The sequence below is a fragment of the Balaenoptera borealis genome (genome assembly GCF_965194805.1).
Source record: "Balaenoptera borealis genome assembly, chromosome: 5".
Lineage (NCBI taxonomy): Eukaryota > Metazoa > Chordata > Mammalia > Artiodactyla > Balaenopteridae > Balaenoptera > Balaenoptera borealis.
This window is the reverse complement of record NC_138862.1, coordinates 96,637,247-96,660,283: the sequence shown is the minus strand read 5'-3', so window position 1 is coordinate 96,660,283 and position 23,037 is coordinate 96,637,247. Positions and strand designations below refer to the sequence as shown.

General features: G+C 43.4%; 1 protein-coding gene across 1 annotated transcript in view; it reads right to left on the bottom strand.

Annotated features, from left to right (window-relative positions):
* LRRC31 (leucine rich repeat containing 31) overlaps positions 1 to 22,795 on the bottom strand; it is a 31,180-nt gene extending 8,385 nt beyond the window's left edge. Inside the window, 10 exon segments of the mRNA XM_082393610.1 lie at positions 2,338 to 2,407; positions 2,411 to 2,505; positions 5,176 to 5,340; positions 6,132 to 6,299; positions 6,520 to 6,627; positions 6,630 to 6,683; positions 11,302 to 11,445; positions 11,595 to 11,921; positions 14,964 to 14,967; positions 17,135 to 22,795. Of these exon segments, the coding sequence (XP_082249736.1) occupies positions 2,338 to 2,407; positions 2,411 to 2,505; positions 5,176 to 5,340; positions 6,132 to 6,299; positions 6,520 to 6,627; positions 6,630 to 6,683; positions 11,302 to 11,445; positions 11,595 to 11,921; positions 14,964 to 14,967; positions 17,135 to 17,335 (1,336 nt within the window). The 5' untranslated portion in view covers positions 17,336 to 22,795.
* Between the last annotated feature and the right edge of the window lie 242 nt (positions 22,796 to 23,037).

The following is a 23,037-nucleotide window of genomic DNA, read 5'->3' as shown; positions in this document are numbered from 1 at the left end:
CCCTGTGTGTCGAACAGAATACTTGGGCTGAAAAGGAGAGCAAGAGTACCCTAAATAGAGAGTTCTTAGAATTTGGGATAAATTATATGTACTTATTTTTATTGACAGATATTAATAAATAACTACTTGTTATTTTTTATTAATAGAATGCATTTATTTCATTAATAATAGCCCTGTCGGGTCCATAGGACAATTCATTTTTAAGGGAGTGTCAACAGACATAACCCTTGAGGGAAGGTCAGAGAGAAGGGCTCTGTTTTCACTGTTACCCAGGAAGCACCAGAATCCAACCACACTAGTCTTGTGCATGTGTACAAAACAGAGTTAACCTAGCAGGCCTGAGACCACTATCCCTACAAAGTCCTGCTGGCAAGGTCGGCCCTTGGCTGACGTCTGGGGACTTGGAATTTGGAAGTGTTGTCACCATTCCCTAACTTACAAGGGTGGTTCGCTGTGCCTACAGTGTTTGTGTACAAATAAGATGATTTAGGGGGCTTCCCTGGTGGCGCAGTGGTTGAGAGTCTGCCTGCCAATGCAGGGGACACGGGTTTGAGCCCTGGTCTGGGAAGATCCCACATGCCACGGAGCAACTAGACCTTTGAACCACAATTACTGAGCCTGCGTGTCTGGAGCCTGTGCTCCGCAACAAGAGAGGCCGCGATAGTGAGAGGCCTGCGCACCGTGATGAAGAATGGCCCCCGCTTGCTGCAACTAGAGAAAGCCCTCACACAGAGACAAAGACCCAACACAGCCAAAATAAATAAATTAATTAATTAATTAAAGATGATTTCTGCTGAACACTAGCTTTCCTTCTGTGAGCCTGGAATTTTGGTATGTGCTTTGTAGAGGGTGCCTGCATGACCAAGCCCCACTAAAAACCCTGGACTTGCAGGTTCAGGCGAGCCTCCCCGGGGACCATTTCAGACCATGTCGTCACAACATGCTGCAGGAACGGAGCGCGTCCTTGTGACTCTGCCGGGAAAGGAATCTTGGAAGCTTGGGCCTGGTTTCCTCTGGACTCTGCCCCATGCATGTTTCCCTTGGCTGATTTTGCTTTGTATCCCTTTGTAGTAATAAATCTCAGCAGTGAGATCTGTGAGTCCCTCCAGGGAATCATTGAAGCTGGAGGTGGTTGAGGAGCCCTGACACTATGTGCTCAAAGTGTTAGATGCCTGGGTGGTATACTTGGGAAAACTGGGCAAAGTCCCTTTGCCTCAAAATGTCTCCCTCTACTCGCAGACAGTGCCCTTGCCCCGGCATAGGCAGAAATGTCAGATTTAGTAAATCCCTGATGTAGGCCGGGCTGTATCCATGGTCTTCAGGCACGCCGAGATTCCTGAGAGAGACGACAAACCCTGCTGGGACTAGGTGCTAGCAGCCAGCTAGGCTCACACACTAGTAACTGCCTCCCTTTCCAGCAATTCCAAATTATACTGTACAAGTTACCAGGAATATGAGCCTTCAGAGCTGGTTATACAGCCGTCCCTCCGTATCCACAGGGGCATTGTTTCCAGGACACCCTGCAGACACCAAAATCCATGGAAGCTCAGGTCCCTTATATAAAATGGCACAGGGGGCTTCCCTGGTGGTGCAGTGGTTGAGACTCTGCCTGCCAATGCAGGGGACACGGGTTCGAGCCCTGGTCTGGGAGGATCCCACATGCCGCGGAGCAACTGGGTCCGTGAGCCACAACTACTGAGCCTGCGCGTCTGGAGCCTGTGCTCCGCAACAAGAGAGGCCGCGATAGTGAGAGGCCCGCGCACCGCGATGAAGAGTGGCCGGCCCCCGCTCGCCGCAACTAGAGAAAGCCCTCGCACAGAAACGAAGACCCAACACAGACAAAAATAAATAAATTAATTAATTTTTAAAAATCTTTTTTAAAAAATGGCACAGTATTTGTGTATAACCTATGCACATCCTCCCATATACTTTAAATCAACTCTAGATTACCTATAATACCTATTACAATGTAAATGCTATCTGTGTAAATTGTTGCCTGAATGAGACAAATTCAAGTTTTGCTTTTTGGAACTTTCCGGAAATTGTTTTCCAAATATTTTCGATTTGCTGTCAGTTGAATCCACGGATTTGGAACCCATGGTTACAAAGGGCCAACTGTGTACACTTTAAATTTTAACTGTTAAATTTACAATGCCAGAAATCATTCATGTGGCTTTGAAAGTCACTTTTAAGAGAGCATATTTCCTGAAAGAAAGACAAATTAATACTTTGCCTACAGCTGAGCCTTGGAATGAAATTCATTTGTAGGCAAAGAGAGGCCTCCCCTCTCAGATGTTATGGTACCAGTGCCTGCAGGGATTTGGGGAATGCTCTTACCCAGGGCAGTAAAAGTCTCACTTTCCAAAGCACAGTTGTTGATTAACAATGACTTCAATGCTGGTAAAAATCAGAGCCTGCTGAGTAGGTTTTCAGAAGAGCTGCCCATCTTTCTGTTGGCAGATAAATCCAATTCTTGAAAACTCGAGAGAAAAGGGATAACCTGGGCTATTAAAACATCAACAGTGACATGTTTTAGGCAGTATCTCGCAAAGGGTCTTCAGGGTGTTTGGGTCCCACAGTCTTCTTGATCAGCAAGCAGAGCTCTTCCCTCTCTGACCCCTGCCCTGCCTTACACACAATTAAACACAACATACACACCAGCCATTCTTCCCAGTATGCAGCTTGGGCTCTTCTCCAAGCCTCTCTCAAGGCTAGAAGTTAAGAGCAAAGACTTTGGAGACAGAACTGGTGGTTCTAATCCTGGATTTGCTACTAAAGAACTGTGTGGTTTCGGACAAGTTACTTAACTTCTCTGAACCTCAGTTTTCTCAAGAAGAATAACAATACTACTTCACAGAGGCAATGGGAAGATAAAACGACTTGGTATATGTAAAGTGCCTGGTACAGTGCCTGGCACACACTAACTACTCAATTAATGTTTGATACGATCATTCTTTTCTCAGACTATAAGTCAGAAGTACTAGAAAGGCAATGAAATCAAGAAATCAGAACAGATATCTGTGGCTAACAGCACTGGAACGGGGTCCTGAAGGCCCTTGCTGTGCCAGGAGTTACCCCTGCTTCGCTATCTTTCTGCTGCTTTTCCTGCTTCCAGACCTTTGCCCTAGTTCTTTCCAATGTGGGAAATGCAGTATCCTGGGATCTCTGTGGGGCTGGCTCACCTCCTCAGAGTCTTCCAGGGCCACCAAAGCCACAGTAACCCTTTGGTCACTATTACATCTCCCTATTTTCTTTTCCTCCCAGCACCCCCCATTACGTGATTTGTTTGTGTATGTGTTTGTCTTCTGCCCTCCCTCCCCAAAGGTGAGCTCTGTGTGTAGGGGCTGCTTCGTGCCCAGAGTGTGCCTCAGAGCCTGGAAATCAGAGGCACAAATGTTAGTGGAAGGAGGGAAGGACAGGAGAAAGGAAGGGGAAGGGAAGGAAAAAAGGGCAGGTACTTGCTGTGGTGTCTCCCTCTTCTAACGCCCCCAGCACCTTGTACTTCACCACGTATTTGGTTTATTACTGCCCCCACCAGACTGAAGCTCCTGCCTGTGAATTCCCTCAGCCTACAGCACAGCGCCTTGAACAATTAGATGATCAATCAAACGTTGTTGGCCAAATGACCTCTAATTCCATTCCTTTGGAGCTGTCGAGAATGATCAGATAAAAGAATGTTCAATTCTTTAACATCATAAGGTATAAACAGGATGTATTTTCAATTCCATCTTTTCAAAATTAAGCAGGAGAACAATGCAATTCACTACAGTTTTTAAATAACCATTACCCTTCTGGGGCCATTTACCCGTGTTCGTGGCTGCAGATCTAGGTAAGAGAGGCTAATCCCTCTGTTGTACTAGCGTTAACAATTCAGATCCTCTAGCACTTTAATCTTCCCCTGAGCAATAAGATGAGACAGGACGTTCGTGTTACACAGTTGTAGCAGGGGAAATTCATTAGTTGGAATCTGGTGCACTGGTAATTCAGGAGTGTCTCCACAGGTACGACATTCATAAGGAAAAGGGGATGGTGACACCTCATGGTCTCCACCTGGAGCTCAGAAAGGGATTGCTTACTACTTTAAAATCTTCATGAAAGCCTTGAACTCTTCTCATTTTCCCCAACTGAGGGATAAGAGTCTAAGAAATAACTTAGCAGGGCTAAAAATCAATATTAGACCTAAAGACCTATTTTTACTGTTTTTCTCCCCCAATTGTACTAAAAACAACAACAAAAGATTCTTTTTCTCGTTCTTTATTGATTGATTCATTCAATCAATCACATTCTCAACAAGCATTTACTGGCTGCCAACTATGTGCCAGACCCTGTGCATAAGCAACAGAGAGATACTGAAAAAAAAACCCCATCCCTGCTCAGGAGGAGCCGGTAGTACGGAGGAAGAGCAGAGCATGGCTGGTCTGCGTGAGCGTCTGCACACATGCTGTGGCGGGAGTAGTCAATGGGGGGAAGGAACAGAGAATGCAGTCAGAGTGACAGAGGAGCAGGGAAACCATCTGGACTCCTGCAATAATCTAGGCATGAGGTGACAGTGGGCTGGACCAGGGTAGTAGAGGTCTCAATGGTAAGCCATGGTCAGAGTCTGGATGCATTCTGAAGGTTTATTGTGGCTGCAGGCGGAATAAAACCTTTAATCTCAAGAGTATGCTTGCTGTTTGTTAGGGGAAACTGCACGTATACATTACAGATTACAGGACTATGTCTGTGGTAGGAAAGTAAGCGTAGTGACCTAAAGTTGTAATGTACACCCGTTATGCACCGTCCCACTGACTTTCTGTAACTTCATTTGTATCTAAGTGCCTCGGCTTCATTGATTAGCGAGAAAGACTCAACACCCTTCGTTTTGGCTTTCCTTCTACACCCCTATTTGTAATACACTTTGTGACAGTAGTAGATTCATTTCTAAACAGCCACATAAATTCAAAATTTTCTCCCTCAAGCGCCACATCTATCCTTTACAGATGTGTATAGGAGGAGTTTAGATTCACTAACAATTACTGGGCACTTAATATTTGCCGAATACTATATTGGGGCATTCACAAAACTTTTATGATGTGATCCTTCCAGTAACTTCATAAACAGCACATCTCAAATTTGCCAGGTTTGCAAACACATGCCAAGGCTCCAGGAGTCCTCCCTCGGCTCTGCGGTACGTACTCAGCAACACCATGTCGTCGGCCGTCAGCGAGGACAGGTGAAGATCCAGCCCCTCCACGTGCTTGAGCGTGGCCAGCCCCGGGGAGTCTTCAAACCCTCCACTCATCTCCTTGTTGCAGGAAAGGTCTAATGTCCTCAGCTCACACAAGTATCTAAAAGCAGCATCTACAAAGAAGGTCAGAACCCCATTCTGACATATTACAAGGCGGTCGGCAGGAGTGGAGCAGGAGAGGGGGCAGGTGTGGAGAAGGGAGACTGAGACAATATGTACACTATGTTGACAAAAGCCCAGAAAGTGGGATAACTGTCCACTTTGTACCATCTACCCCTTCGGACCTGACAGTGGCTTCAAATACACACTCCCTGTGATCTGCATTGATCGTCAATGGTTTTGATCAAAATCTTTCAACTAATGAATCTTCCCCTACTATCCTTGAGCACTGGTGCTGTCATAGCATTCTAGACTTATTCAAACTGCCAGGGAGAAGGATTTCACAGGCTCTAGAAGTTGAAGGGATAGAAACACATTTCATTTCCTATTCTTTAATGTGGATACTCTATAGCAGAGTAAATTTTAACTACAGATGTCACTGAAGCTGTTCTTTTTATCAATACCAATTCCTTCCTACTACTAAGCGTAAAATAATGCTGGCATTTTCAAAAGTAAGAGAAAAATGGACAGCTTTAGTAGCACACTTATTTTGCACAGTGTCTCTCTCCGACCTAAAATATCCTGGCGTTTTCAGAATCAGCCGTTTTAAAAGATTATTTTTGTAATCATGAAAGTATATGCTCACTGTAAAAGACTTAGAAAATCAATAAAACATGAAGATTTAAATCACCCATAATCTTATTCCCCAACATAACCACTGTTTATATTTTGTTGTATTTCCTAACAGCTTAAAACTTCCGTATAATATAAAGTTATATAGAAACTTTAGCCATTGCTAACTCACCCAGTAGTTTGACACTCTTTTGTGATAATCCACATGAATGTAACTTCCAGGCTTTCAGATTTAGGGTACTTTTTAATCCCTGAGCAATACTGTTGAGACTGCCATCGATGTTTCTGTTAATAGAAAGATCAAGTACTTCAAGGTTTTGCAGCCTAAGGAGCAACTGACCTGGAAGGAAGGAAATCTAAAGGACAACTCAGTAAAGATGCAGGGTGTGAAAGTTGGGGCAGGCAGGAGGGAGGTACATCTTCATGTGACCTGGGATATAGTGAACCACTCTTTCAATTCAGGGTGAGAGAAAACACAGCCAACGTTGATTTCCAAGCTATCCAATCATGGGTGCCTTCACATTTTTTTCCTGGGAAGGACTCTTCCAAATTCCACTTACCCACAAACACCGCATCTTCTGACGTGAGGGCAGAGTCCACAAGCTCAAGCATTTGTATCTTGCTTCCTTCTCGGAATGTCTGGAGGATCAGAGGCAAGTTTCCTCCAATTTACTGTTCCAGGACAAATTCAACTCAAGTTCAGGCAGCGCTTTAAGTGCTTCTCCTGTTACAAAATGGCCCAAAGATCAGGTTGATCGCTAATCCGCAAGGCAGGGAATTCATTTCAAAATCAATACAGCCATTGTTTACGGAGTATTGAAGCCGGGCCAGCTACTGGTTAGATGCCAGGGAACAGGGAGGAGAAAAGGACCCAGTTCTTGCCCACTCCCAGCAGGGTGAGCTTCTACATGTACAGGCACAGCAAGTCTAGTCCCTCCAGAGTTCTGAAGCCATGCTCGTAAGCAAATATGGTGTAAAAAAAAAAAAAAAAAAAAAAAATCCACCTGTTAGTAGGGTGGTTTTACCGAATTGTTTTTATGGTAGTAAATATTTCTACCAGTCCGTCTACTTTCTCTCAACCACCTTCTCCGGGGATCAGCATTGCTAAGAAGCTTGGCCAGAGGCAGAAGTGTAAAAGACTTAGAAAATAAATAAAACATGAAGAAGATTTAAATCACCCATAATACTATTCCCCAGCATAACCACTGTTTATATTTTGGCCAGAGGAGGATTGGCCAGAGGTAGAAGCAAAGCCGGGCACTGGTCACCACAGAGGAAAAGCTCACTTTGACATCAAGAATATCACATACAACTGATCCAGCCACTGCAGGGAGGAACCAGTAAGAGAGCATCAGGCACCAGCAGCTCATAACAGTGATGCAACCTTGGGGTGGAGGAGGAGGCAGTGAGGGGGGGGTGACACTTGACATTTCTGATACCATTTCACACAGGAAACATCTGAGGGCTACAGAGCGGAAGCTGGGAGAGAACAGGGGGATTGTGGGGAGATCAGCCCTTAGGAATAATTTTTACTGCTTTGGGGGCAGAACAGAATGGTGAGCCGCACACATGACAAATGTACTTTCTCAATGTCTGGAGTCAATTTTAGCACCAGTTAAGAGTGTTGGAAGGTCCACTGTGTCCAGAAGCCTCTCTTCCACCGTCCACTACTGGGCTGGAACTTCTGCCACTGGTTATTTATTCCATGGTTTAAGGTTTTTGGAGTCCAGGAGCCCCAGGTTAAAATGCAAATTCTCCAGGAGTTATAATATCATAAGCCAGGGATAAACAGGTGTCATTTTGTATGCCATTGCCAGTCAAAGGGGCGTGGATATGTATCGCCCTGAGGCATCCCCCAGGATCAGGGAGAAAGAGTACATGATTGTCTGCAGTGCATATGGCACTGGAGGGCCTAGGCATTTGCAATCCTGCACTAAGCAATTGTAACAGGTGTAATAATGTTGAAATGCCTCCTGATTTATGTTTTCTTATCAGTAAACCATTTATTCTCCTTATACTCCATCTGCCATTAAGGCTAAGCAGAGTATGGATGATAAGAAAGCCCCTCCTGGTGGAGAGGATGCAGAAGGCCTTCCAGAGAGGATAAAATCTCGGGGAGAGGGGAAAGGACACAAAACATTAGTGACAAGGGTGCAGACTTTCTCCTGGACCAGATGAGTTTAGAGTGGGTCCCAGGGCAGAAATTCCACGTCCTGGTTTCTAAGGATGGTGGATCATGAAAAAGATTAGCTTAGTCATAGAAAATAATCTATACTTCTTTTCATGCCTGAGTAACAGTATGTTAAATTTGAGAACCTGGTACACGATAACCAGCTGCTAACCAGTGGGGCTAAACTGATCATGAAAAACCACAGAAAGGTAATTTTGGATGAAGGAATAGGGAAAGAAAGAATTATCGATTATTGAGCGCCTACTATGTGTCAAGCACGTAGTAGGTACTTTACAGAAATTATTTAATGCTCACAATAATTTTTTTTGAGGTGGATATCACCCCTTTTCAGAGATAATAAAACTGAGGCTCAGAAAGTTTAAGTATTTTGTCCATGGTCACAAAGAGAATTAGAAGTGGGACTAGGATTTGAAAGGATCAGGCCAGCTCTGAGATGTATAACGTTTTCCCTTAGCTATAGGAAGGGTGAACCAGGAAACATCAGCTGGCCCCCATTTTCTAGGGAAGGATTAGAGAGAAGACATTGGCATAAATTTTGTTGCTTTTACAGAAATCTTTGCAGAGATGTAAATGATCAAAATACATGATCGAAATAAGAAACTTCAGACAAAAAGAAGACAGAAAAAGTATTAATTGCATCTAAAACCAGCAAGCATTCTAGATAACCCAGCGTTCATAACCCAGTAAAGCAGCTGGGTTAGTAGCATGACAAATTTTATCTTATGTTCTATGTTATCCAATGTTTGATATACTATAAACTAACTTAATTGAGGTTCTAGTCCTATTTAAATCATTGCTTTTAATTGAAAAATCTTGTTTTGATCATTTTTTTAAAAATGGGAATGGGAAAATAGAAGAGAGAAGTACTATTTTGGAATTGGAAAGGAACTTAATTATTATCTATCCCAACTCCTCTAATTTACAGATGAGGTAACAGACCCAAAGTGAGCACATTTTACAGTTACTATCTCCACTTAAACTCCATGAGAACAGAGGCTTGGTCAGCCTGTTCCCTTCTCTATCCCAGGGCTTAGCACGATGCTAGGTGCAGGTTACACAGCTCTTTAGAAGGTATACAAGTGCTCAACACAGTATCACATCATATACAGGCAGCGCTCTCATCCTCGTCCATGGGCACCTGAGGGGGTGGTGACCCAGATAATTCCCCCCTGAGGGTTTGGGTTGCAAAGATCCTTCCAGGGAAGCCATCTCTTAAGGGAAGCATTCATCATACCCAGTGCTCGAATATCATCAGCAGTAAGTCTGCAGCTACCCAGCCTCAGAATTTTTAACTTGCTGACAAGATGCATTTGCTGCATGAGTAAATGGAGGGTTCTGCCTATGAAATCATTCCAGGAAATATCCAGTTTTTCCAAGTCTGGGAGAGAAGGCAGCAAAGCAACTAGAAATGAACACAAGAAAAAACAGATTTGCGTGTGTAATTTGTGATTTGTAGTAAATAGGATCCACTGCCTGTTGCTCTGTAAGAGGATAGAAGGAGGGTGGACTTGCTGACTTTCCACAAAGCAGGGATCTCTCAGCCGCACAACTGGAGACACTGTGACATTTACTTTACCTGTTTCTTGGGACGTTTTCTATTTCCGCCAAATAACTGCACTCTGAAAATGCAGTGGTGTTTCCATAAGATTTCATAAGTACTCCTTTATTGTAGTGGAAATTGTAATTCCACTGCTAGGACTGTTACTACCACTGTCACTGTAATGTGTATACTGGTCCTTTTATTTTGCAAAACCCCCTGACACCCGTCACCCTGTCGTCCTATTGGACCCTCAGGCTGAAGGTCTGGGGAATACTCCGTTGGCAGGACCGCTGAGACTGAGGGTGCCCGTTACCTTCTCTTTCTTATCTTGATCACCTGGGAGTCACCACCTTACAAAGTTCCTGTTATACCTACATGGGCCAACATGTGCAGGTTTAGACTGGCACAAACCCTGACCAGAACCTTCTCTGAGTCTCCTCCACTGCTCACGAAAATTGAAGTTACTCTCTGTGAACAAGATTCTCAGAGGTCATATTTATCTCCTGCAGCAACAAGACTTAAGAGTGGAAATGCCAAAGTCAAGGGGCGAAAGTGTCTTTGCTTGCTTGCTTTTAAACATCTATCTTGAATGTTAAAATAGTGGCAGCAGTCAGACGCTGCATGGTGAGCTTCTAGAGTTACAGGCATAGCAATTCCTGACCTTCCACAATTCCGAAGAAATTCTAAAAACATGCTTAGGGGGCAAAAAATATGTTTTCTTTCTACTAGCATTCAAAGCACTTTAGCAACTTCATCTTGTTCACCATGATCCTAACTTTATAAAGTATGAAAGCCTATTGAACACATTAAGAAGGAAAAAAACAGGATTCCTGGGGCCCACCCTCAAAGATTTCAATTTGGTGGGTTTGGGTTGGACTCAAGTGCCTGCATTTCCACAAGTTCTGCAAGAGATTCTGACATGTACATGGGCATTTGAGAATCACAGGCATGGTTAGAGCTCCCTTGTAAGAGATCTGTCTCAAATATAATGGCATGGATTTTAATTAAAATACTCAAGGACCCCTCACTCAAAACGCAGTTCTTTTGATACCTCTGTTGGTAGACACACCTAATTTGATTAAAGACTTGATTTAAGGTATCTGAAAAAAGAGGGTTTTTTAAAAAGGTGGTGACAGGGTATTGGGGAGATGGTTCTTCGCAACCAAACTCCTGCTAGAGTGTCACAAACAGTAGTTGCACTTTTGTGTAAAAAGGTGTGAGCAATAATTGCTGGCAGTGATAGTTTTCATTCCACAGATAACAACAAGATGCCCCTTTAAATTCCCAGCAGGGCTCAGTTTTATGGATGAGTTTATATCCTGTGCAGGAACAGATGTGTTTCAGGGAGCTAGAGGTAATCAGTAGAGAAGTAAAATTGCTCAGGAAAAACAAACAAACCTCCCTCTTAAACTCGGCTCAAATCTTTGAAGCTTGAGGAAGAATCAATTAACTTGTTTAAAACAAAAAAAAATTAGCGTTGCATCTGCGCTTCCTGAGTTGTCTGGGCCACCCTGCAGACCTCGGGTTACCAAGTGAGGACCGAGCACTTTCCCTGCTCATCCCAGCCCAAAGGCCCTCTGTGCCTCTGGGCAAGGTCAACTCCATACAGACCTGGCTCCCTCACGTCCGCTGTTATTAGTCTACAGTTGTTCAAATCTAGACACTTGTCAACAGGGTTTTTGCCCAGCTTCTGCAGGAACGGCTCATTTTCCTCCATCCTGGATCTTAATTCCATTTCTGAAGTGATAGTCTTAGCTGTATTACAAAAATAAAGAAGAATTTGCTGTGAATGACAGAGTGTATTAAAGATGCATAATGATCGCCATAAGACAAGTGAGAAGACGGACAACAACCCTGAACTGGTTCCTTGTGAAACCTCACCTCAGAAGGGGACAAAACCTGACCTCTGTTCCTGCGGTCGGTGCTCAACACTGGCCGCTCCAGTGACCCGTTTCCTACAAAGGAGCCTGAGGAACTCAGTGGCTTTTCTTTCGTGGCCTGACCTGGGCTTCTTGCATGTAGATGGAGCTTTGCTCCTGGACAAAGAGGTAAACTTGTTAGCACAGCGTTTAAGACAGCGCTGCTGGAAGGACGCACAGACATCTTTGGTGAATGCAATGCTAGGGGTATGCCCGGGTCCTGGCCTCCTAACCAGACAGGTGAGGAAGGGGAAGCACTGCATTCACCACTGATGAGCCTCAGATGGATAAAGCGAGCGAGTGAAGCACTCGCTGCTCATTTCCTAGACCCTTCAATTGACACATCCGGAGAGAGTAGCCCCTGGGAGAGCTTTTGTATTTCCTCAACTCCTGCCAGAGAATACACTCAGAAAGCCTCATGTGTCCTCGTCATTAGGGACTTTTTATGTGGCACCCTTACCAAGTTCCACTGTAATAATACCACACTACATGATATCACTACAATTTTTAAAAGTTAAATAAATAAAAATAAAAAGCTATAATTTTATTGAGTGCCTACTGTGTACCAGGGCTTTACCTACTGCATGTGTCAACATTTAAGACACATGTGAAACACATCGTACTTTTGTAAGGAAAAATGAATAGGCATGTACTGACAGTGACTTTAAAGAGGTTTTGTAAGTGAAGATGTACAGTTTAAAACACATGCAAAGAGTATACTGGAATCCAATAGGAAAGCATAAGTTCTGAATGTGCAGTAATACTCTACTACCCCTGACAAAACGTATACAACCACATAGCAAAAAAGAAATATATTAGTACCAGTGGAAATGAAAAGATAGTGGCATTACAGTAGTAGTAAATTTAGACTAAAATATTAGCAGGATAATAAAAACTCCCCCTCTCTTCCACAGTGTGTCTGGTGGCTTGCTATTTTCGTTTTGTTTTGTTTTGTTGCTTTGTTTTGTTTTGTTTTCTTGGTGGCTTGCTATTTTTAAGAAAACCACCGACAGGCTGTACATCTTTGTGGGGATGGTTGGTGTTGCCACATTCTACCAGTAGGGGGCAGCATCATCCACCTACCGTTTACCTCTTCATTTTGGCCTTCAATTTTTATTATGGTACATTGGATACAAAGTATTTTGTTTTGGGTAGGGTTGCCAGATTTAGGAAAAATAAAAATAGCACGTCCGATTAAACTTAAACTTCAGGTAAACAAGGAATCATTGTTTAGTAAAAGTATGTCCCAAATATTGTGTGTATTTTTTCTGGCAACCCTAATTTTGGGTGAGGAGAGTTGTAGATGGAGGATGTGAGTACAGGGCATTTTGTGTAAACTTAATGCAAAGAGTCACAATTACACTATTTCATAGCTTTGGAAACTGAGACTCAGAGAGACTGCTAAGTAGTAAGCAGCAGAGTCAGAATTTCAACCCAGAGCAATCGGCTCCAAAGCCCATTATGTGCAGGTGCTTTTTTAAATTTTTGTTCTTAAAAAATTTTTCTCGGGCTTCCCTGGTGCCGCAGTGGTTGAGAATCTGCCTGCCAATGCAGGGGACACGGGTTTGAGCCCTGGTCTGGGAAGATCCCACATGCCGCGGAGCAACTAGGCCCGTGAGCCACAATTACTGAGCCTGCGCGTCTGGAGCCTGTGCTCCGCAACAAGAGAGGCCACGATAGTGAGAGGCCCGCGCACCGCGATGAAGAGTGGCCCCCGCTTGCCACAACTAGAGAAAGCCCTCGCACAGAAACGAAGACCCAACACAGCCAAAAATAAATTTAAAAAAAAATTTTTTTTTTCTCTGCATTGTATCTTATTGCTCTCTCTTTTGGTTTTTAGCTTTTTATCTCCATAGGCTCAACCTACAATCGTGCTCAAGTTCCAGCCTCACCAAACCTTCTTTTTCTTTGTTTTCTCCTCAAGCCACTGTTGTGTCAATCATTTCCTTTACTGTCAAATGTTTGGAAAGAACGGTTTGTACTTGCTGACCCCATTTCTTCACCACAGTTACCAGTTAACCCTCTACATTCTGGTTGCCACACTCGCCTAGCCAAATAAATTGTTTCTCAGAGGTCACCACCAATGGCCTATATATGGTCAGGCCATTCAAGATGGTTGTTCTCTTGCTCTCTGTCCATCCCCTGTTCCACCAGGCCCTGCTTCACTCACATGACTATCCAATCCTCTTAATTATAGGGCTTAATCAGTAACTGCCTGCGTGCTTGCCCCCTGCCCCTGCTGCTGGTTTCCGTGGTAACTGAGGAGCCCACCTGACATCAGTTCCCCTATAAATGGTAGCCTCCTTCTCCACCAAGTAGTGAAGGTTATTGCCATGTCCTGTCCGCTGCCGGCCATCCACGGAAGGAGTGTTGCTCCAGGACCTTTGTGTAAGATGCCCCTTAACCAATGAACTCTGACGTCTCTGTTGTCTCCAGGCTTTTTCTTTGGTCTCAAGGCTGAGCAGCTACAAGATTTGCAGGCTGGTGGGGTGCGGTCCACCCACCAACCAGTTGACAGATTCAGGAATCTCTTCTCAGACCACATCCTACTTGGGAGCTCTGTAATATTTATATGATTGGCAAGTCCAAGGCAGCACAACTGGAAAACCTGGTTCAACTCATGGGTCCATCGGGTAAGCAAGTCACTTAACTTCTCTGAGCCTTGGTTTACTCATCTATAAAATGGAAATTATAATTCCTGCCTGGTTCATTTCTCAGGAGCATAGTGACTTAAAGTTACTGAGGCCTCCCAGGAAGATGGGACTCTGCAATGCCTTTTACATCAGAGGTACTTTGTAAACATTTGTTGAATGAACAAATAACTGAACGAATGAATGAATATTAGTCTTACAGTTCCTCAATAACCAAAATAAATCAAGATGACAAATCTTTATCAAACCACCTAAGTATAAATATGAGTACCAATTTATGAGGCCCCCGGGCATCTCCTTACAGACCATATATTTCTTTTTTTTTAAATCTATAAAACCCTTCCTTCAAAAAATATCTTATGTCACACCTCAATATATAAAACAGATGAGTCAGAGCTGATGCAGGTTGGCTGGCACGCCATGGAGGGTGCAAAGTGACCACACATAAGCAGCTCCATGGAGTGATTCGGGGCCTTTTCTGGCTGCTTTACTGCTGAACCGAGCTCTTGCTTCTCCAGGTGATTCTGTGAGCCAAGCAGTATCTTCTCATTAGGTTCTTTTCCAAGCTAAACCTGTAGGGGTTTGTTTCCGTTGTTTACAACCAAGAATCCCAATGCTTTCATGAAACATTTTTACATGTTTGTAACATGGGTGATCCTGTACAGGGAACCGAGGTAACAAGTTCCTGTTGCCAAGGAGCTACCTGTCTAATGGAGCAGACAGACAAGAAAGCCACAGAGGGTCCAAAGTCCAGTGGGTGGGTCTTGGGAAGCTTCCAGGTGAACGTGGTAGATAAATTGCACCTTAAAGGGTGAGTGAAAGTCAGCCAGGTGGGTGGACATGAGGGAGGGATAAATGGGGGAGGGGTGCAGAGGGACGATGCCACAAGGGAAGGTCTTTCTAGGCACAGGGACCCACTTCGGGGGAATGTGGCCAGTTCAGGAAACAGTGAGTCAGAATGTCAGGAGTAGAGGATGAACATAAGACTGGGGGGAAGGCAGAGGTTGTGAAGAGATATTCAACTGATCACAAACACCTTGAAGACCATGCTGGAGAGTATAGACTTTCTCTTCAAGGCAAGAAAGACTCAGTGAAGGATTTTAAACCGGCGAGAGACACCACAGTATCTGTGGTTTGGAAAGAGCACCCGGTAGCAGTGTGGAGGACAGGCTGGCCATAGAGCAAGACCAGGAGTAGAGAAACCAGGGAGAAAGCTGCGGCAGTGGTGCAGGCAAGAGACGATGAAAGCCAGGACAGCAGCGGAGAGGAGGAATGAGGTCCCAGACCTGTTTGGAGGACAGAATTCACGTGACTCCAGGGGCCACTGGATTTGGGGAGAAAGGGAAATGGAGAAGCCACGCATGGTGTTGCCCGCTGGGATAACCAGCTGACTGGCCTTGCACGGTTAATTGAATCGGTCATGGGTATCCATTAACCATGTTCCTGAAGCTCCAAATCATACTTTAGAACAAATATCAACGACTTTCTGATTGCCTTCTTTTAAAGGTAGACTTCTTAATTTTCTACTTCCAAAAATGCATTCAATCTGCTTACAGGTAAAATGGTGTTTTTGGCATTTGGTGCAAATAATCTGACGGACACGAGGGTAAGTATAAATGAAACAAGATTGGCCATGGATTGGTAATTGTTAGAGGGAGGTGGTCATGGGGACTCATACTGTTCTCTCTTCTTTTGTACATGTTTGCATAAAAAGTTTAAAGTGTTTTAAAAATACATTTAATCTAATAATTTAGTGACGGCATTGTATATGACACAACTTTAGAGAGAGAGATTTGGCAATATTTTCATAACCCTTGTATTTGTAATCTCTGTTCTGGGAATTTATGCTGATTAGCTGAAACAGAGTAAAGCAGAAAATAGGGGAGAGGTAAAGCCAAAGATATTCACTAAAGGGCAGAAAAGGAACTTAAGTAATTATGGCATAGGCATGTAATGGAATATTATGCCACTGTCAAAATTAGGCATATGAACATCATGTAACAATATGAAAACTGAGCAGTATAATAATATGTCTCAGTAGGATCACAGCTCCGTGTAAGATCAAGCGGGCTTTATAAGCTCTTATAACTGTACAAAGTACGTCCGTTTGGCCCCAGCTACCTCTCTGACTGGTCTCCTACTACTCTCATCCTCTTTCCATCTCTCATCCTGCTTCAGCATGCCTAACCTCCTGGCTTGCTCTCAAGCACTCCAGGCTCACTCCCATCTTGGGCCTTTGCATTTACACATCCCTTTGCCTGGAAAACTACTCCCACAAATACCTGTGTAGCTGGCTTCATTCATTCTACGTGGCTGACTTTCAGATCTCAGCTCAAATGCCACCAAATCAGAGACTCCTTCTTTCCAACCACATCTAAAATAGCACCCCCAGCCCGTCATTCTCTGTATCCTCAGCCTGCTTTGTCTACATATGACTTATCACACAGAAATTACATCTGCTTTTGGTTCTTTATGTACGTAAATGTTCTCTTTTTCATGGCTGTACTTCTAATAACAGTGACTGGCACATAGCAGATAGTCAGTGTTTGACTGGTTCGTTGACCATAAATGCATGTATATGAATAAAAGGCTGAAAAGAATCTTGAAGAAATGACCCTTTGTGCTAGAATGAAAGGAAATAGGGTATTTTTCTCTAAACCTTTCTGCAACATATTACTTTTGATAATTTAAAAGGAAAGTGAAAAAAAAAAAAAAAAAAAGGAAAGTGAGGGGAATTCTCTGGCGGTCCAGTGGTTAGGACTCCACGCTGCCACTGCTGGGGGCCCAGGTTCAGTCCCTGGTTGGCGTCCCGCAAGCCGAGTGGCATGGCCAAAACAAAAAAGGAAAATGAGCAAATTATTTAAAGCATTTAACAAAATAAATGTTTAGAACAGACTCATTAGGTTTTGGTGTCTCATCGCTGGGTCGAAAATCAGTTGTTTTAAGGTCATGGCTCTCTTTTCTGTTTTCAGCTTTGGGGGACCTGAATTTTGACCCCCTGATGCATTTGTTGACAAATGAAGTCTGGGGTTTAGTTTCTCCATCTGAGGAACTCTTGTTCCCTGTTTGACTCATGGACAAGTTGAAGGGTGTCTTTCTCAATAAGCCATCTTCCTGTGGTTTTCTGTTTTCTAGGATTTCAGAAGAAAACAAGAGTCTGTCAAGCCTGTGTGAAATCCTAACTTCCTTACACCTGTCTTTATTTCCCCCTTACTTTCTGTTTTTATTGCTGGTAGTGTTTAACATAAAAATAAGAATGATGCGACCCAGGATCCTGGAACTAACAGATGGTAGCAGATACAAATCCAAAGCAAATTTGAGTTTTAAACTTTGCCCTATTTTATTGTGAGATACAGTTCATTAAATACCACTTTGGCAAGTGCATTAAATGTGTCAATACTTTTAAAATTTCAACAGTCAATTAAAGTTACCTTCCGGGAGAGATAGCGTCAAAGCACTTGGCATGCCTCTAAGCTGTCTGACCCTTTGCAAAACTGTCGCCCAGAGCAGTTTGCTTCCAGGGACCCCAGTTGCATCTCTTGGCTTACCGTTTCTTTTTCTCTTGGCATTCTCACCTTCTCTACTGCAGCCCTTGACCCACACCCCATAGAAACACAGTAAAGAATTGAACACATTGGCAGTAAAGAATTAATTCACTCCATAAACAGAAGTCACTGTTCTCGATGCTAAGAGAGTCAATGATAAACAAGACACAGCTCATGTCACTGAAGTCTTAACGTGGTGGAAAGATGGTTACACTGGAGCAAGGGCTGTCAGGGAGGAGAGACCCACGTAGTCAGGGAACCCACAGTTGGACCAAGCCTGTCTTGGAGCACAGCCTTTGAACAATGAGTGGCATTGCCTGGGTTTTGAAGAACTGAGAGAGCTAAAAAGAGGAGAGAGAGGGAAGTGTCCCAGGCAGAAAAATCAGGCTCAGAAACTTCCAGGTATGAAGATCTAAAGGAGCCTGGGGTTGCCTCTAGGAGTGAATTCTGGTTTGCCTGGAGCAAGAATGGAGGATGGAGGTTAAGGGTAGTTCTGGTATGATTTGAGGCTCAAGATTCATAAGGGTAAATCTATGAATCCCTCCGGGGATTTGCTTACATTTTAAGGGAGGGTTCAAGACTTAAACTAAAGGGATAAAGCTATACATGAAATTTTAGATTCTGTTAATAAAATTTAGATTCTGTCCTTAGGCTAGGGCCTAATAGGTATTCTTAAAGTTACAATGTTCATGGCTTCCTCCCTATAAAATAGGTCTTACAATGTTCCAAAATGGTTCAAGAAACATTTTACACACAGGGGACCCTCAAAATGACTTTGTAGAGCCCACCTCCATGCTTGGGGGATGGAATGTTCCATACACACGGAGTACTATTTTAGAAGTCACAACTGGGCATTCTTTTTTTTTCTCCAAACTAGAAGCAGGATCCGGCCCACCAGGTTTATGCAGGAACAGACAGCAAGGAAACCAGACAAGTGTTCCAGCCACAGCCCCATAGCTGACCGAGCCTCAGTAGGTTGGGTGGGAAAGACAGACCTTCAGCTTGTGAATCCAGCCACAACCTGCTGCCCTGACTGCCGCATCCTGATTCCACCATCACCCCGGGGGCGCTTTTCCTTTCACTGGTCCCCTGGCTCCCACCCAAGACTTACCTCTATGGTCATTTTCACTCAATTTCACCTTTGGGAGGTTTGTACACTGTCATTCTTTGGAGAGCCATCACCGTAAATGCTTTTACTGCCCCCCCCCCCAGTTGCTGTGACTCCAACTCCCACGTCTTAAGAAAACACTGCTGGATGGTGCTCCAGGATGTGGTAATTTCCCCAAGTGAAACCCCACCCAGCTGGTGAGGCCCCGCTGGGTTCTATGTGCAGATGAGTACACCACAGAGCAGGATGGGAAAGACCAGGGAGCCAGGAAAGGTCAGAAAGTACACAGGACTCGAGTGATCGGAGGAGGAAACAAAATACCGTAGGGAACAAGGAAGGCAGAAAGGAGAGGAAAGCAAGAGAAGGAAGCAACTGAGAGCTAACAGGGAATCAGAAAAGGAACAAGTGCAAGAAAGGCAGACTTGTGAGAACAAGAGGGAAAGCACCTGCATATTTCTTAATATACAGTGGGTTAAGCAGTAGGTTACCATGCTCACGCTTAGAAAAGAAATTTTTTCAAAATGTATTTGGCAAATTTCTCTTTATATACAAACTTGTGCAAGTACTCAGGCTTCCCACACCAACTCGAGCTTTAAGAATGGCTTCCCCCTTGTCTCTGCACTGGGTTTTACTCTGTGAAGGTAAATCCCGGAAACTGAATTTGGAGAAATTTTCAGATCACAACATAACCAGACTACAGCAGCTAAAAACTAGGGTTTTGCCTCTCCTCCCAGGATCAGAGGCGTTCATTTAAGAGCCCTCTGGGAAAACTAATGGCTGGCATTTAATAGAGTAGTTACTGTATTATATTTACTGTATTATCATAGGTAAGGTTACTTGCCATGAAACCCCAAGGATAATACATATTTGGCATGTAATTTCTCTTGCACTGAAGCGATTTTTGTTTTTGTAAAAGTGAGGCATACTTTTTTTTCTTTTCCATCCTGAGGTTTCAGCTTAACGTATATTTTAAAGCATTTTTGAGGAATGCTTTCAAAGGCCTTAAAATTTTTGATCCAGTGTTTTCAGAGTGAATCATATTTTCAGTGTTGCTTCTTAAAGGGAAATGCATTTTCTTTCTCCACAAAACTTACTTTATTAAAAAGCATAACACATGCTACAACATGAATGACACTTGAGGACATAAGAGAAGAAAGCCAGTCATAAAAAAGGCAAATACTGTATGATTCCACTTACATGAGGTATATAAAGCAGTCAAATTCATAGAAACAGATAGTAGAATGGTGGTTGCCAGGGGCTTGGGGGAGGGGGAAATGGGGAGTTGTTGTCTAATCTGTACAGAGTTTCACTTTTGTAAGATGAAAAAGTTCTGGCGATCTGTTGCACAGCAATATGAATATATTTAATACTACTGAACTGCACACTTAAAAATGGTTAAGATGGTAACTTTTATGTTATGTGGGGTTTTTTTACTACAATTAAAATTTTTTTTAAAATATATTAAAAAAACATGATTCACAAGGCTAGGACTCTAAATGTAAAGAAGTTTTAAGAGTACCTTAATCAATTTCTGCTTTTATTTTTCTTCTTATGTATGTACAAGTACAACATGATTTTTAAAAATCCATACCTAAATGTCTAAGTAAGTTTTAATAAGTATAAAGTAAAAATCCTAGGTATGTATGTATGTATGGCTGTGTTGGGTCTTCGTTTCTGTGCGAGGGCTTTCTCTAGTCGCGGCAAGTGGGGGCCACTCTTCATCGCGGTGCGCGGGCCTCTCACTATCGCGGCCTCTCTTGTTGCGGAGCACAGGCTCCAGACGCGCAGGCTCAGTAATTGTGGCTCACGGGCCCAGTTGCTCCGCGGCATGTGCGATCTTCCCAGACCAGGGCTCGAACCCGTGTCCCCTGCATTGGCAGGCAGACTCTCAACCACTGCGCCACCAGGGAAGCCCAAAATCCTATGTAATTTTTAAAAACTTACTTCAGTCACTCGGTTCTAAAGCATTCTGGCAGCATGCAGTGTCTTGAGTTACATGTCTCATGGGCTTACTTCCGCCCTATTCAGACCTCTTGCCTTGAAAACATGTTATTGTAGATATATTTCTAGCATTAGTTAATATTACTGTTCTCAGTTAATTTAAGCAGAAAACGGATGTATTAAAAGGATGACAAAACTTCTATTAAAAAGGTGAGAAAGGTAAACATGTGTTTACCTCCACTCCTTTTGAACCCCATTTAAACAATTAAGGAATTAAAAAAACACAATCACTTCATGAATCTGTAAGGATAAAGAGAACTGGACAGATGCCAACAGAATTTTGGAATCTAGAGAGCATGAGGAGGGTACGTTTACCCGACTTTACAGTTAATTCCCTGCAAAGTTTGGGGTAACAGATTTTTCAAATTTCAGAATCCCCAAAGGTTCAGTAAGTGAACCAGTCATTATACCAGGTAACTCTGAAGGAAGAGGTAGGAATGGGTAGGGCTGAAAACAGGATGATTAGTTTAAAAGTATAAGAATTTAAACTATTAAATTCCATTTCTCACCCCGGAGCAGACAGGAGACCGCCCTCGTCCCCCCACCTGGAAAAGATAGAAAGTTTATTTTCAGAAACTGTTGAAACACAGAGGATCTGGATTCAGAGACACTGGTCATGTTTTGAGTACCTTATTGGATAGGGGGTGAAGTAAAGTCTGTGTACGGAAGCATGAGATCTCTCCCTACGACCCCTTTAGTTCCTCTAAGAACACACTGGCAACCAAGCTTAATCACCGTCTTCCCGCACCCAATAGAGGTAGGTGTGGGGATACCTATCTGGGAAACTGACCAGCCCAAGAGAAAAAACCTGCAGATATTGACTGTGTAGAGTCCCTCAACTAAATGAATCTGTTGCTGCCCAAGCAATTACAGAGAAGACCACTGATTGACAGGTCCCACCTATATACACAGAGCCCCTCATTCTACAAGTGCTTGGAGGGCCAAAGACCTCAAGATAGTTGAGGAAAGACTCTGATATGAAAATGAGATGCAGAAACCGTAAGAAAAAGGGAACTTGGAGAAAATAAGGACAAAGTAAGGAGAAGAAAAAAAGTTTTTAAATCACTATTATACTTCGAGAGTTCTTGGGCCCATAAACCAAAATCAGAAGATGTAAAAAGGGGGAAATCTAGGGAATAAAGGAACTTCTAGAAATAAAAAATGTGATCACTTCTGTGCAAGATTAAAGTGGCAATCGTGTAGTTTTGAATCTACCTATTCCTCTAACAGTAACCACCACCACAACAAACGCACAACAATTATCTACTATAAAAGTAGTAAGGTATCCTGTGAACTTCGAATACAAGGAAAGGGCGGATTAACTGACAGCAGAAAGACCCACAGGGTATCAGCAAGTGGGCAGGAGGAAGTCGAAAGCAGGCAAAGGGTCTTCTGGTGGCACTGAACGGCATCCAACTTGTAATCAAACTGCCAAAGGTACTTACCCTAAAATCTAAATGTGCCCACTCAGCATAGAAAGCTAATTGGTTTTTTTTTTTTTCAGATGAAATAGATTGAGAAACTGATTGGAAATTGAATGCAAACTAAGACCACTTGACTGTTACTGAAATGAATAGCCCAGTTTGCTTTTTTTTTTTTTTTAAAGAAATTCACGTTCTTTTATTTATTTATTTATTTATGACTGTGTTGAGTCTTCGTTTCTGTGCGAGGGCTTTCTCTAGTTGCGGCAAGTGGGGGCCACTCTTCATCGCGGCCTCTCTTGTTGCGGAGCACAGGCTCCAGACGCGCAGGCTCAGCAATTGTGGCTCACGGGCCTAGCTGCTCTGTGGCATGTGGGATCCTCCCAGACCAGGGCTCGAACCCATGTCCCCTGCATTGGCAGGCAGATTCTCAACCACTGCACCACCAGGGAAGCCCATGGGTTTTTGGGGAACAGTGCCAGAGCTAGGTTCTAAGGGTGAAAGCAAAGGCAAGATTAGATGGTGTGGGACAGTCTGGGCCCTACTAAATCTCAGAACTAACCAATTGACTCTCCTTTCCAGGACAAAATCCCTCACGGAGAAGGATCTGCTGGCAGTAGAATCTAAATTGAGCAGCACAGAGATACTATGAGCAAAAAGAGAAGATCCAGATGAAGTGGGAGAAGGGGCAGAAAAGGTAGT